We start from the raw sequence: 15,434 nt of genomic DNA on the forward strand, positions 1-15,434 counted from the left end.
GATAAAAAAAGAATAGAAAATACAAGCTGCTTTTGTAATGATTGGACTTGCACTGAGATCCCGACCTCCTCGAGGGATCTGATATTTAATCTTCTTGTCAGCGAAGATTAAACCTTCGTAAATGATTCTCTTATCATTAGAAGAAACAAAACTTAGAAGCCATCAACACTTGAAACTTTCATGATACCAAAAACGAAAAATCTTCAGCGGCTGTTAAGCACAACAAAGATTTAGATATCCTTCGACAATCCTATTAAACCTTGTGATTATCTATAAAACTCTTTGCTAATTAAGTTTTTTAACATGTAAAAAGTTTTTATTTCATGACTTTTCATTAAGTGATGAGAGGCTCTCATCAATATTATATTGGATATATTATCAATATTTTCTAGCAGACTTTATCAGTTTCATTTTTGTAAATCATATATATTCAATATTAATCATTTCATACTACTTAAAGTAGTCTTCCAAGTTATCTAATCAATCATCAAACATATTATGGTCAAACCTACTATCAAAATCCAGCACTTCCACTTTGACTGTTTTAGATATTTCTCGTAAATTGTCAACATTTCTCGTAAATTATCATCAAACCAAACTCGTTATCCCATTACTTAAGTTTATGAATTTCTAGTAAGTTGTAAAAATTTATCATTAAAGTGGAAGGCTTGATCATCATAAATTATTAGATAATAATTGTAAACAAGTGTCCTATACGTGAACGTAGGATTTGTTCGAAGCTTAGGGTGTATGTAAAATTGGGTGTATGTAAAATTTCTTAATTTGAAGTTATGGATTATGAAGAATGAATATATCGCTTAATCAATCATCAACTATCTCATTCATTGGATCATTTTTCAAGACAATGAATTAAGACAATCATCAACTAACTGTCTCATGGTCTGTTAACGGACCTCACGTTGTTGGTTTAGAAATTTATTAGGATTAATTTGGTTTTCATCTTATCAAGTCAATAAATTAAGATTAATTTGATTCTAATGCCATCGATAAATTACTTTTTAGTAATGATGTTGTTAATTGTTATAATATAATAAAAAAAAGAAAATGAGAGAAGCAATGAAAATCATGATCTAATAAAAGATACAATTTTTCTTTCCAACAAAAAAATTAATAATTTTTTTTTAAATTTATGGGTACTAAGAATTATATGATCCACTAATTTCATAGAGATAGTTACCCCCAAAGTCCAACTCCACACTCAAGGGGTTGACATTGGAGATGTAAAGGATCCTTGAGTATTAATCAAAGCTTTTATTGCTAATTGAAACCCAATAGGATACAGGTTTTTTGATGAGCTCTAATAGCAAACTAATGTAAAACAAAGTAGGATGGTAGAGAGAGAGAATGAAATAGGAAGAAAAAGAAATATAAGAACAAAAAATAAAAAAGCAAAGAAGATATAATTCTTTTCATTCAAATATAAAATACATTATTTTTATTGATTTTTTTACCTATAATAATTTTTTTCAAAGTTCTTTCTAAAGTTAGATGGTTCTCCTTCAGAAAGACTCCAATGGAAATCTTCAATCGACAAAAACCTTCACCCTCTAAGCTAGTTCCTTGTTCTTCAAAAACAACTTCCTAATTCTGGTCCAGAGCCCAGCAGTCTCCAATATTGGCTCATCTACAGGCTCCTCGAAATTGGCTTTTTCACTCAGCTCTTGAAATGCCTCCACCAAATTCTGAAGCCTTGCAACAAATTCAATGAGAAGTGAAGAAAAAGTTGCCAATGACAATGCACTAGCACTTTCATAAGTTCTTGATTCTTCTCCATTACGCATGACTTCTGAATTAAATGACTGCCTAGCAGGCCATTGCATCTGCCTTTGGAGCGTCGAGTCCATCTTTGGCAGAGAACCAGTGAAGCTGGTGACTGAACTGTGAATATTGCTACTTGTTGACGGTGGTTCGACATAAGATCTTGTCGTGTAGCAATTGTTCTCATATTCTGTGATGTTAGTTCTGTTTAGATTTCCTTTAGTTCCATCAGGAAACTCTGCACCTTCCCAGCTTTCTGAATTCACCAGAAGGTATGATTTCCGGTCTATCTTCTGCTGCAACACTTCAGCAGCTTCATGGACCTCAAAGAGAAAATTTGGCTTGTTTAGTTTTGTCATCGTCTTCATTAAATCCCCAAGCTCGCGCAACACTTTAGCACCTTCGATGCCAACTCTCTTCAACTCACTGCTAAAAATTTGTCTGCTTTCTGGTGGAGCCTGTGATTTTTATCACATTAGAGGCAAGAACAATAAAAATGAAAAGGGAGCATTATACTATCTCCTTGTGTGCATGATTAAGCTTAATACGCTTCAAAATCAGAACAATGACAGAACTCCTAGATCCAATTAACTATATAGATAACCAAGATATTATAGTGTTACATTATGATTGTCAGGTTATATTAACACACAATACCACAGAGAACTTTGGCAGGATGTGTTGCAGTGGAGGACAAGATGGAGTGGTAAAGCATAGATAGTTGAAGGTTTTGAAGAGGATTGGTAAACTCAGCTTTAATTATAAAGCATGATAATTTTACTTGACTGATAATAGAGAAATATCACAAGTACTTCTTATTGCATATCAAAAACATCAAGAGAACTGAAACTATAGGAAACAGCTACAAGGATCCTTTTCTCCATCATCTGTATCTGATGGAATATCAACAATTATGACATCCCTTTTAGCTGTTTCTTATAGTCTTCTTTGGCCTGCCTCAATTGGCACAATGAGATTTCAAAATTAGAGATTCTACAACAAAAGCATTACAAAAATATAATCACAATGTTGGCCCATTTTTGAAATTAACCAACATCGAGGATATAAACCCAGCAATCCAACATGAAAGTTTCTGCATGGCATAACGAACAATTCTTCAATGAGAAGTTTTATCTAGAAATTTGCTTTATTCCTTAATTATAAATGGTATCATATTTCATTAATGAACGATAAGAAGAGGCCATCTATTCAAGCTAAAGGAGTTCCATCTAAACTGTAAAAACAAACAATTAAAGGTAATAGGCATGGTAACAGAGAAAACTAAATTGTGTCTTATTAACGGATAGCAAACAACATTATAAAAGTATGAATAAAAGAATAAAAGAAAAAAACTGTAAGGAAAAGCACTAATAACATTCTTATTTACTAGGTTTTAAACAAATAACTTAATTCAGGAGCAACAATAATGTCAAAATCCTATTTTATAAAATCAAATATGTAGGTTTATTTTCTTTTGACATTTCCACATATTATAATCAGTGTTATTTGGGCATATGTTGCATACTAATAAAATAAAAACCTAACTTATATTAAATTATGAGAGTTTTAAAGTCAGCACTATATACATTCGAATTAATTCTGATGTTCTATAGCGGTTGGCAAAGTTCCAAATTCTTTTAGTGAGTACTCTTAAATCATATATAAAGCTAGATCAGTATAATAAGATTGGAAGCAGTTAACTTAGCAGTGACAAAAAAATCAGAGAAGGGATTTGTGTGTGACGCATTAGCTGATAGTGTGATTATACCAACCTTAAATGTGAATTTAGAAAATGATGTGATTTTTTTCACCCTAAGAAACTGTGGTATTACACATAATATTCTCTTGTTTCGTTCTATTTCTTGATACTCCTATCAAGGTTTCCTCCAATTGAAAACAAAAAAAGGGCCACACAAAGTATCAACTAAAGATCAAGCTACTAATCTAATCACACTTTATTACATAATTTCTAAAGTTCAAACATCAGCTCTTTGAGTTACACATCCTCCCATGTTTATATAGCTAGGAGGTCTGTTGGAGAAAATTTGCTCTTTATGGTAATTTCATAATTCTCCAAGTTCAAACAAAAAAGATATCTAGATTTCTCCAAACGTAGCTTCTATTTGCTAAACTTTACCTGACCTATACTCTGTCCACAATAGATCTATTAAATATGAAAGAGACTCAGCATAGAAGTATATAGGCTTACTAAGATATATACTAAAACTAAAACTAATGAAGAAAATTAGTTTTGCATTACGAAAAAAAAAGAAAAATCATACCCTAAACTATTGTCCTCTTCCCCTGTCATACTTATAGTCCTTTTTGACTTAGGCAGTATACAAGTATGATTTTCAAAATCATCTCAATGCTATCCTAGTCCAAGTTTGGTTAAAATTTACTAACTGACTGCAGTGTAGGAGCCAACAAAGGCAAAACTTGGTGGCAATCCCACTTTTACCAGATTCAACTGATAGAAACAAATAATATTGCCACAATAAACTGAAACAGGATCTTCAAGAAGATAAGATATAGTAAAGCAATACCACTGCTAGAAAACATAACATAAGAAAAGCATCCCACCTGAATCTCTGAAAGTATACACCCATGCAAAGCCATAACCATGAAGGCGCAGTGCCTGAGCGCACCACTAACTCTGATATAGTTCTTCCAGGGATAATTCCACATTTTATAAGGACCATGTGGTGGCTCCCAGATAGCGAAACTCAACTGTGAAGAGACATTGAAAATAAAATACTTAACATCTTCCATTTCTAGCAATGGCATATTTCATGAAAGAATTGCAGTTCAAAAAGATATATACAAGTGCATCTTCTTGAATTGTTGATTGAACAGCAGACCTGTACCCACTGTACAAAGGATCATCATAAGCTTGGTATGTTAGAATTTTTGAAGGAACCCTTTCATATTCAACGCACTGAAGGTATCCATTGACACAACCTACAAGGATTATGACAATAAGATCAGCTGACAAGTGTTCTGGTTGTAACAATATGAGAGTACGGATATGTAACTTCCAACTGAAGAATATTTATTGTTAATCATAGTGTAATTTCAAAATTTTGAATGCTTTAATGGGAAGTTCAAGCACCATTTTGCATATCGATAGATTCAATTTATACCTTCCAAAGACTTGGCTAGACCAGTGAAGTTCTTTGTTACTAGGTTGTGCAAATCCTCTCCTGCCCAGATTGGATAAATGCAAATATTTACTCCCAACCCAATGCCTGCACCAAGCGCAATTAGTATAAACCGACTGACTGCAGTCTCCATAAATGCCCTTGTCCTATATCCGGACACCACAATGTAACAAAATGTGAGCAAGAAAACTCGAAAGCCGTATTCATAAGGCTGCATCGTCGGGTAGAGCTTTATAAAGCTTGCAAAAAATCCTGGCATTGCAATTCATTAAAAATGAAAGAAGCAAAAAATTAGTACCATCTAGTTCAAATAACTTGAGGAAGAAAGCAAGTCACAATTGTTTAGTATCTCACCAACAACAAAGATACTAATAATTACAAGTACTTCCTCCCAATCTCCGGTCAGGGTTGCTATTTCTGCAACACCTAGAGCAAGGCCTCCAGAAAGTAGTGTTCCTAAACCCCGATTAAGCCCTTTGCTTAGTGTGGCACCTGCATGATGCAGACTTGGGTACTGAGACTGAATTAAGCATGCACCAGATTAAGAAGTTGAAGAAAACATGGAGAACATTCTTTGATGGCCAAGTCATGTGCTCACATCAGAATTCTCAGAAAGAAACAAAATTGAATCTATGACTTTTGTATCTGTTAGAACCGCAACAGCAAATCATTTTCCACATTTTCTCTAGAAAATGTTAAAACTGTAAGATCGGCTCGGTTTAACATGATGAGATGGCCAATATAAATCCATTTACAAACTAAGGATTCTTGTAACAAATCTAATGAAAACTGAGAATAAAAAGGACTAATTAAGATGTTGATCAATGTAAAGAAACCTCCACTATCTCGTCCCATACATCCAGACAAACCATGAAACAAGCTAAAATTAGATATGAAAAAAGGGCATTCATTTTTCAAAGCACAGATAGGCATTCAAACAGCGACTCGAACATTCTTCCTGCACCTTAATGCATGAAATAAAGTTATAGAGAGAAACGAGGACGACATGGAGGTATGATCGATCATTGGTCACCGCACCCACCTATGCTGAACTCGAAGACAACGACGACGGTGAGGATGGCCCAGACGGAGTGCTTGGAGAGGTCATGGAAGGTCACCCTCAGGAAGATGAGGAGGGAGATGATGGTGAGGGCGAGGCCCATCTTGGCGGCGAACACGACCTTACGGGGGTCCGACCGACCGAACTCCCAGCCCTCGACGGCCAGCCCGCAGAGGCAAGCCCACGTGGCTGCGGCCCCGTCGGCGAGGCGGTGGAAGCAGCCACGCTGCCGGGGGTAAGGTTCGTGGTAGAGGATGGTGGAGGAGAGGAGCCGTTCGTTGCTCCGCTGCTCGAAGTTGTAATGGAAGGATTCAAGCTTGGGGGCCATCCGACGACGGTCGTGGCGGCGTTTCCGATCCTCTCTGTTGCGTTGACCACTGGAGATTGCGGAGATGACAGCGCAGTGGTCTGTTGTGGGTTTTCGTCGGAGGGAGAAGAGTCGTTGAAAGGGAAAAGAAGGGGGAACAAATGCAAGCGCGAGGGAGGAAGGTGGAAGAAACAGACAATGATGTATGTGCATTTATGATGATTATTTATCGTCGTCAAAGTATATGTGGATGCATGTACTGACACCCCTCAAAAGTTCATAAATATAAATATATATATAACAATTTTAACACAATTGCCGCTTCTATATATATATATATATATATATATGAGAAACAATAAGGAAACCCACCGTGTGGGTCGTGCAAACCAGCATTCCTTGGACACGAGCGTGGCACGACCATTTCATGGCCAACGATGGAAGAGAAATAAGTAATGCAAGTCGGCAACAGCTGTGAGATGTCACTCCTTGCCAAGGGCGGGGTCCCTTTAGATAGATTGTGGGCCCCAGTAGGGGTATTTTTGGAATGTCATGATGATCTGAGAATTGTGTGTGATACAAAGCACTCGCTTTTTATAATAAACAAAGCTTGTAATGTACTTTCCATAAACCTAAGATGACACAAAGAAACTGAAAAGGAACATATTGTCGCAACAAAATGGCAACATATAATATACATGTACTCTGATATCCTTAATTGATGAACTACACAAACATTACAGCTTCGTCCATTATTAAGCTGTTTAAGCTGTACTCATTTCAGATGAATAACGAGGATGAGACCTCCTGCTGTTGTAGCTTGTTCTGTGATGAGAGTGAAAACACAGCCTCTGCGATTGTCAAGTGGAGGAAATTGACGCCAAGGAAGTCATGGATTTTGTTTGCTCGCTGGAGTTTCTCCATGACTTCTCCCGTAGGATTTACAAGGGTAAGCTGTAAGCAGATCATAAGTATTGATGTTCTACAAGGGGAAAAGAGATAAGTTCCTGTACTCGTGCCTACCTCAAGACCATGTTTCTCTGTCGATTTCTTTAGATCAATTAGAAATGAGATTCCGCTTGTGTCTACAGTAGGCACGGCTGAAATTTAATCTTCAAGGGTCAGTATACAAGTATGCCTTCTCTTAAGAAGCACAAACGATTGCTTTGATCAAAGCATGCCTTGCTATCAGAAGAAATCTTCTATTTTGTTGCATGCGCTACTTGAGGATGAAACTAATATACAAGACAATCTTATTTGATATACTTCTGCATGGTTGGCAGAACTTTAAAGGCAAAACAATCCCTATAAATTCATCTAAAGATAAAAAAAATGTTTTCGGGATCGAGAGGTAGAGAAAAAGAATAGAATAGTACCTGACAAATCCAGTATTAGAAATCGAAGATTTGTTTCTTTCTCTTCCATGCTGTTTTCATTTTCTATCCACCTTGTTATCCTACGAATAATGCAAAGGGAATGATATCTCATGAGGCGAAGACTATGTTCTTGAACAGATTAGCATTGATCGTTAGGAGTTAGTGCAGCAAACCTTTCATTTAGATATGTGGTGTTTGAGAAGTTAATGGGGGCTTCAACAGCAAGTACGAGGAACCCAGGAACTCTTTTAGCATCCTTGTACTGATGCAGGTCTCTGTATATGTTTGTCCCTGGAATGTTCCCTAGAGCAATCATCTTAGGTCTTGTGGTCTGGAGAAGGATTCTAAATATCGATAAACCAACCTATATTCACAGGAAAACAGACGTATATTAGCGAAGAACATCGACGATAGATGGGAGACTGAGGCATGATTGATCGTTACCGCGATCGCAAGGCCCTCCTGAACTGAGATGAAGATGACACCAAGGAAGGAAGACATGCAAACAAGGAAGTCAACCTTATCCAGCTTCCAGATGTTGTAAGCGGCGGGAACATCAATGAGGCCAATGACTGCAGCAATGATGATAGCAGCAAGCACAACGTTGGGGGTGTAGGCGAACAATGGCATGAGGAAGAGGAGCGTCACCATCACCGTCAAAGCCATCACTACGTTGGACATTGCAGTCTTGCATCCGGCATTGTGGTTCACGGCAGAACGGGAGAAGGCTCCTAAAAGAGTTCATGAGTTGGGAGTAAGTCGTTTGCAAGTGCTACTGGGATCTCTCAAGAGGCAGCGAGGTAGATGGCAAGTGTTTGAGATTACCTGTAGTAACATAGCATGAGGTGCAAGAACCCACGATGTTCATCAGCCCTATGGCCATCATTTCCTTGTTCCCATCAACTTGGTAGCCCCTGAGCGAAGCAAACGTTCTTCCACTTGCAATTCCTTCCTAGAGAAGAAGAAGAAGAAGAAGAAAAAGAGATTAGCAAGCAATTCCTTGACTAGAAATGTGTAAGGCATAATAATTTTCATCTAAACACTGAGGAACATTTTCGACATTGAACGCAACTACTGGAACATTTGGTGGTGATGTCAAGAAAATATAATAATATAACACTGATTGGCTCTGTGAACTTTTGTGTAGATGAAAGAGAGAGCTTACAGTAAGGGAGATGATCCCAGTGACAATTCCAGTTTTCATGGTAGTGCCTAAGTAGGTACTGTCGAAAAGTAAATTATCCCATGATGGGCGGTTCAACCCACATTTCAGTTTCCCAATCTGCACATACAACATGTAGATTTTACGAGAATAGAAGAAATAATATTAGCATGATCATAGAGTTAAAAGAAACGAAAGAGAGGAAAGGTGGCACAAACAATGCTGATTCCATGATTCTGAGCTTTGAGCAGGAAAACAACAAGGGTGGAAATGATAACAGAGGTCAATGGCGCTCCGACTGACAACCAGAACAGCTTTGGCCTTCTTATGCTCTGCATTCAAATTTTCAGGCTATTAATGTACAAAATGAGTCAACATCTTAATAATGCATCTAGCAACAAGAATCATAAGCACTATTGTTATCATTAAGGAACTAATAACTCAAACTTAACTCTATCCACTATCAATTAGTTGTTTGAACTTGATTCTGTCACAAGATGAGACAGTGAATAACAGAGTTGCTGGATTTTTTTATTTTTAATTTGCAAAAAAAAAAAACAATATGTCCAACTCATAATCACATATTGGAAGGAATTTAAGCTGAAATTTACCTCCAAATATAAACAGAGTTCAACAGAACGAAGGATATGTAAGTAACACTCTAATCATAAATAACACTTTATTTATGTATAAGAAAAAGATAAGAAAATTTACCTAATCTTGCCTATGTGATTCCAAGTAGCAGCAGTTATTAAGGTTGGGAATTAAATGATTTATTATGGTGAATATAAATTTGAGAATATATATATATATATATATATATATATATATATATATATATATATATATATATGTTCTCGAGGTGCACATGTCATGAGGCATCACATGAAATCCTTGGGAACAGAAGAAGAGGGACAACAAATAGAGAATCACAACTTAACATGAACATAAAATAGAGTGAACTCACATGGATTCAAGAGAGAATCCACATAGTTTTCAAACTCAATTTGATTCTACAACATAAAGCATCCTTGAGCGATCATAGACATATATACCCACACATACAATTTACTCTTAATTGATTCTATAATCGTGGTGGATCGGACTATCAACTTTTTGAGGGAGAGTCCATATATAAGGGATAACAATCTCGTGAGGTCTATATAAAGTGGGATGGACCGAAGCATGAAAAGTTGTGGATCAGATCCAAATCAATTTGTATGTATCCACTGTCTTGATATTGGTCAATCATTGACAACCTTATGTCAGCACACAGTTCCAAGTTGGGATATCACGACATGACAGATGATCACGAAAGACTAAATAAAATGGATTAAAGATTACTGTTCCAATTATGTCGTATCTTGATAGTGGGTGAAACTATACTTGTCCTGGATTGATTAAGCTCTCGTGTCCGAATCATAATATAAAGCCAAAAGAACTATAATTTTGCAGCATGTGATTCTTGATTTGATCTGACCACCACCACATGTACGTTATATTATCTACATCAAAGAATTTTAGGTCGGGTTCATATTTTTCGGATGTAGAGTTTATCCTACTACTACTACTATATATATATATATATATATATATATATATATATATATATATATATATATATATATATCTCCATGTTATTCTTACGTAGACGTATAAACATATACATATGATTGAAGAGCAAAGAGGCAGAACCCGTGAATGTGTGTAGCAGTGACAGTACGGACAACTAAATCATTCCTCCGTAGTCTATATGTTCTTCATGTGCATGTCGACAAAAGCAAGCAGGACAAGCACAAGAGGAAACATACAACGTGTCTCGCCAGCAGCAGGAAGGCCAGGAAGCTGATTCCCATTACTATCGTTTGCCATGACCACTGCACGAACAAAAGCCTTTTTAACGTCTTCTGAGTCATAATTGCTATTTAACCTTGTTCATTGAATGAAGTAAAGAGTAAAACAACAAGGAAGAGGAGGAGGAAGAGAACCTCGTGGGTGTTGTGGAAAACAGAGCTCAACACCGGAATCACAGCCATCTTTTTGGTGAAATGGACGATCCCCAGTAGGTTTTTGAGTTGCTGGAGAGAAACGATAATGGCAGCGCCGGCCATGAACCCAACCAGTGTAGCCTTTGACAAGAAGTCTATGATGAATCCCAACCTTACCAGTACAAGAATATCCATAATTATAGAATGAATCGTGCAGCGATCATGGAGATGGAGATCAAACAGAGTTCTGACCTCAGGATCCCCAGAGACGCTTGGAAGATCCCCGCGAAGAAGGTGGCGGTGAAGGCCAGCTGAAGGAAGAGAAAGGGATCGGTGTTCGGGTTCACCGCTTGCCTCAGCATCGACCCCATTATCAGCGATGCAATGGACACCGGACCGACTGCGAGATCCCTCGAGCTCCCCAACACCGAGTACACGAGAGGCGGCACGAAGCTCGAATCTGTAGTCATATTTGAGGTGTACACATTTAGCATGCATGCGAAACCTACAACACATGTATTCATGCAGTCCGAGAGACTCACAGAGCCCGATGATGGGAGGCAGATTAGCGAGCTTGGCGTAGCTTATACCCTGAAGGATATCAGTTAACATCATCTTCCAACACAGAAAAAGAAAGATGAGAGATCGATATAGGAGGGAGTGGGCACGTTGCCTGCGGGATGGCTAAGCTGGCAATGGTGAGCCCGGCCACGAGGTCGGACTTGAAGAAGGAGAGGCTGTAGTTGGGCGCCCAGTCCAGAATGGGGAAGAGGTACTGCGCTCCCAGCACCCATTTCCGCCTCGGTGGTTGCCCTTTGAACCGGCGGAATGGGTCGTCGGGGAAGAAGGTCTCCTTGAGCCGCAACTTCATCTTGTCCACCGTGCTCTGCGGTGGCGCCGCCTCCACCTTGTGCACCGCCTCCATCATCACCCCTATCTCCACTTGTCCTTCTCCTCTTCTCTTGCACTCTCCCTCCATGTCAGTCCGCTCCCTCACAACCTAAACCGGTGATCTGTCCCCCTCTCTCAGAGTTGAAACGGGTCACCTGGCCTCGTCCTCTATTTAAAAGGGACTTCACCATCCGGAATCTATCCCGAAGGCTATCATAAGAGGACCGCTACAGAACAAAAGTACTATCCAACAAAAGGAGGAGGAGAACAAAGGGGACGAGAAGGTGGTGGGGGGAGGGGGGAAAGGAGGAAGGCCCAAAAAAGAAGAGGTAGGGAAAGATGCATGCACAGCGAGAAAACACACTATGGATTCGAAGGGATAGGTGGGGAATGGGTGGATATCCACAGATTTGGCCAAGGGATTGCTTATCTTTTTCTTTTCTCAATAAAATACATGATTTTGACGAGTGATAAATACTAAATTCTGATCCCAGGATCTTACGATAACTCTAATCCATTCTAAAACATCGTAATTTGATTCCTAATATGTCATGTATTAATTGGATAGATTCACAATTAATGCTAGATGAGTCGGTGATCGTACGAACACCGATGGATGAGGCAATCGTTCCTACACTTCCTACCACCTTCTTCCTTATCTTACGAGACTGCAGCTTTAATTAATTCAACAAAAATGGAACTTAATAAATAACTTTGTCATGTTCTAATCGAAGCAGTTCTTTCTTAGTTTACTGTAGTTGGAAGCCTTTGATAGACCGAGCACTATATATGGACGGGTCAATCATTAAGTACCTTCTTATATTTTCTCCTTCCATTTTTCTCATATGAAATACCTGCCATTTGAATACATTCTCAAATGTTAGAATTTGGCAACAAATTTAATGCTTTATATAAAATTTTCAAAATATTGAAGAAACAAATATATCATAGTTTGATATAATAGTTGTCTAAAAATAACGAAATTAAAAGCGTAAAATATTACGAATTATGTGTTACAAAATGATCAGGCACATAAAAATAATATAAAAATATATAATTAACTTAATAAGAAATATAAAATAAAATATGTGATAAAAAATGATAATAAATAACATAAGAAACAAGATATATAGATAAATGTGATAACTAGTATAAAATTATTAACCTAGATAGAAAATTCAAATATGTGATATAGTCATAAAATAAATAATTAGTTATCATATATACATTTTAAAGTGTTATGATAAAAATAATGTAGCTATCATGCCAGACACAATAGCTATATTTTTTTGGCATCTCGACTCCATGTAAAGGATACAACTGTTCTCTCTCCTATGTTAAACTAATAAGATCCACATGTTCAAATGATAAGCTCTACATAGTCATCATGACCAAGCCACCTAAATGGTCATCCATCACCATATTAGTGTTAAGTGATAACGTACAATAAATGCCAACTGAAAAACGAGTATGATTGATTGTCACACTCCTATCACTGTATAGATAGTGTAATGAGAGGGTATAATAGCTCGACGTTAATGGATGATGGTTTTGATCGATTTTTACACACTTATTACTATATAAACTATGTAATGAGAGAGGACAATGGCCCCAAATACCCACTGTAAAAAGGAGATGAAAAAATACGTCAATATATATAAAATAATCTTAGTTCATCTTGTCCAATTAGGTTACTAACTTAAGCATTAGGGGAACATCATCGAAAATACCCCCAACGCAATTTTTTAGGGTACGAACATCCGACTTCGAGAATTTTACTTTGAGACTAGTTAAAAGAAGAATAATGGTGAATCTAAATCAGCCTTCAGTCATACAACTAAAATCTCCTTTTAAGTGCCAAAAGGAGGGATGACCAATGTGTCTTAGGAAAACTTTGTAACTTTTTCGACAATTGTAGTAAAAATTTGTAAAGACATTTTTGACTTGAAAAGAAATTTATATATATATAGAAGAAGTAGTTACATTATCCTTGGGAATTCTTAAATATCAAAATGAACTTCTTGACTTGAAAAAAAAAAAAAAGTAAATGGACAAAAGGAACAAGCCGATCTGGCTACCCTTCTAAGCTTTCAACAATGTGTTCCTGAGTTTGGAGTTACCGGCTTAGTTAGGTCAGCTTTTAAACTTTGGGCAAAGCCTCTTCCATAAGATCCCCAACTATCAATGTCCCCTTGACTTTGTCACCTGCCTCGACCTCTCTATCCTCAATGTATAAGAATTGTCCTGATATAGTTTTGCAGGGTTTGAATGAGTAATTCGAAAAGTTTCATTCTGAGACCAGCTCGAAGAAGAAAAATATTGATCCGAATCAACCTCCTACTCCAACAACCAAAATCTGCTCTACCATAAATCATACAAAATAAGTATAAAGAATATAATAGGTATAAGATAAACATTTATATAAATTATAAGATAATACTCGAATATATTAGGAAAAATACCTTAGATTTTGAATATTTATGTGTCATTGCCCCCTCATTTCTATATTTATCAAGAATCCTTCACTCGATAAAATAACCAAAATACTATGAGAAGGGGATTTCTTTGTAAATTAAGCTTGGTTAAACTGGCCAAGTTTTATAGTGTTTTTTAATAAAGCTATAATATTTTTAGTTTTTTTTTTAGTATAGTAAACACATCACTCCATTAAAAGATAATGTAATTAAACAATATCTTATTCTTTTTAATTATAATTATTTCATAAATGTTATAATATTTTCTGAAATATTTATACCTAAATTCAAGATAAAGTGTGAAAAATTAGAGCTTTTACCATGTTTTATTTGAAAATACATCAAAACCTTCACAATTTTATTTCATTATCGTTCAAATTTATATATAAATTATTTTCGAATAAGTCAATACCTTATAGTAACAGTTGATAGTTATGGTTAGTGAGGATTTCAATTAATTGAAACTCAATTATATTATTTATGATTAGAATTATATTCTTCTACTTCATTTATAAAAACATTATAGATCCAATCAAATACATTGTAATTATAAATGCATCCTTTTTATTATTTTTACTTTCCAATTAATGAAAACAAGTATAATAATATTTTCAAATAATTATAGACCTAAATTTAGGATTATACAAAAAAGGATTTGTGATCCTTTATTTTGAAATATATCAAAATATTCTTAATTTCTATAAAAAAAATATTTAAAAACTCTCAAATAAAATATTTTATAAAACTTTAATACATATAATAAGATTAAATAAATTACGGTATTCTTTGAATATTGTCACAGTGTTTTCAATTTAGTAATAAAAACTATTGTAACTGATTTGATTAAATTAAAAATATTATAATTTAACAAAAGAATTAACATATAATTTAACAAAAGAATTAATTATAAACAACGCTAAATTGGATTTCATCACCTGTTGTTAAACATAGTAGTTGATTTTTATTTTAGATATCAAGCAAGTGATCAGATCGTCAAAAGAACAAAATAAAAAGGAGTATTTATTTACATTTTTCTCATCCTATCATTTTATGTGAGTTGGGAATGATGAGAGGTGTTAACAGTCATTAACCAGCATCTGAATTGTATGGTATTGTATGTCATCCATGGATATGGACGAGGGTGGAATGATAGGTATTAACTGGTCTTGTACTCGTTAGAGAAAAAGAAATATACACATTGACATCGACACCGAGACTTGCTGTAGTTTTCTTCAC

The 15,434-nt window shown here is 36.0% G+C and overlaps 2 protein-coding genes across 2 annotated transcripts; both read right to left on the bottom strand.

Moving 5' to 3' along the window:
• Window positions 1-1,433: 1,433 nt before the first annotated feature.
• LOC135624176 (aluminum-activated malate transporter 9-like) lies at window positions 1,434-6,473 on the bottom strand. Its single transcript, XM_065127583.1, has 6 exons — window positions 5,983-6,473; window positions 5,295-5,432; window positions 4,923-5,192; window positions 4,604-4,740; window positions 4,363-4,509; window positions 1,434-2,237 (listed from the first exon to the last, which is right to left on the bottom strand). Exons 1-6 carry the CDS (start codon window positions 6,326-6,328, stop codon window positions 1,569-1,571), a joined length of 1,707 nt encoding a protein of 568 aa, XP_064983655.1. The 5' UTR covers window positions 6,329-6,473; the 3' UTR covers window positions 1,434-1,568.
• Window positions 6,474-6,881: 408 nt separating this feature from the next.
• LOC135625535 (probable sulfate transporter 3.3) lies at window positions 6,882-11,875 on the bottom strand. The gene is made up of 13 exons (XM_065130465.1): window positions 11,507-11,875; window positions 11,376-11,424; window positions 11,086-11,293; window positions 10,834-11,005; window positions 10,657-10,722; window positions 9,064-9,177; window positions 8,849-8,965; window positions 8,509-8,635; window positions 8,128-8,414; window positions 7,857-8,047; window positions 7,684-7,763; window positions 7,331-7,407; window positions 6,882-7,261 (listed from the first exon to the last, which is right to left on the bottom strand). The coding sequence occupies exons 1-13, from the start codon at window positions 11,810-11,812 to the stop codon at window positions 7,088-7,090; spliced, it is 1,968 nt and encodes a 655-aa protein (XP_064986537.1). The 5' UTR covers window positions 11,813-11,875; the 3' UTR covers window positions 6,882-7,087.
• Window positions 11,876-15,434: the final 3,559 nt, after the last annotated feature.

This window comes from Musa acuminata, chromosome BXJ2-10, assembly GCF_036884655.1.
Source record: "Musa acuminata AAA Group cultivar baxijiao chromosome BXJ2-10, Cavendish_Baxijiao_AAA, whole genome shotgun sequence".
NCBI classification, from domain to species: Eukaryota; Viridiplantae; Streptophyta; class Magnoliopsida; order Zingiberales; family Musaceae; genus Musa; species Musa acuminata.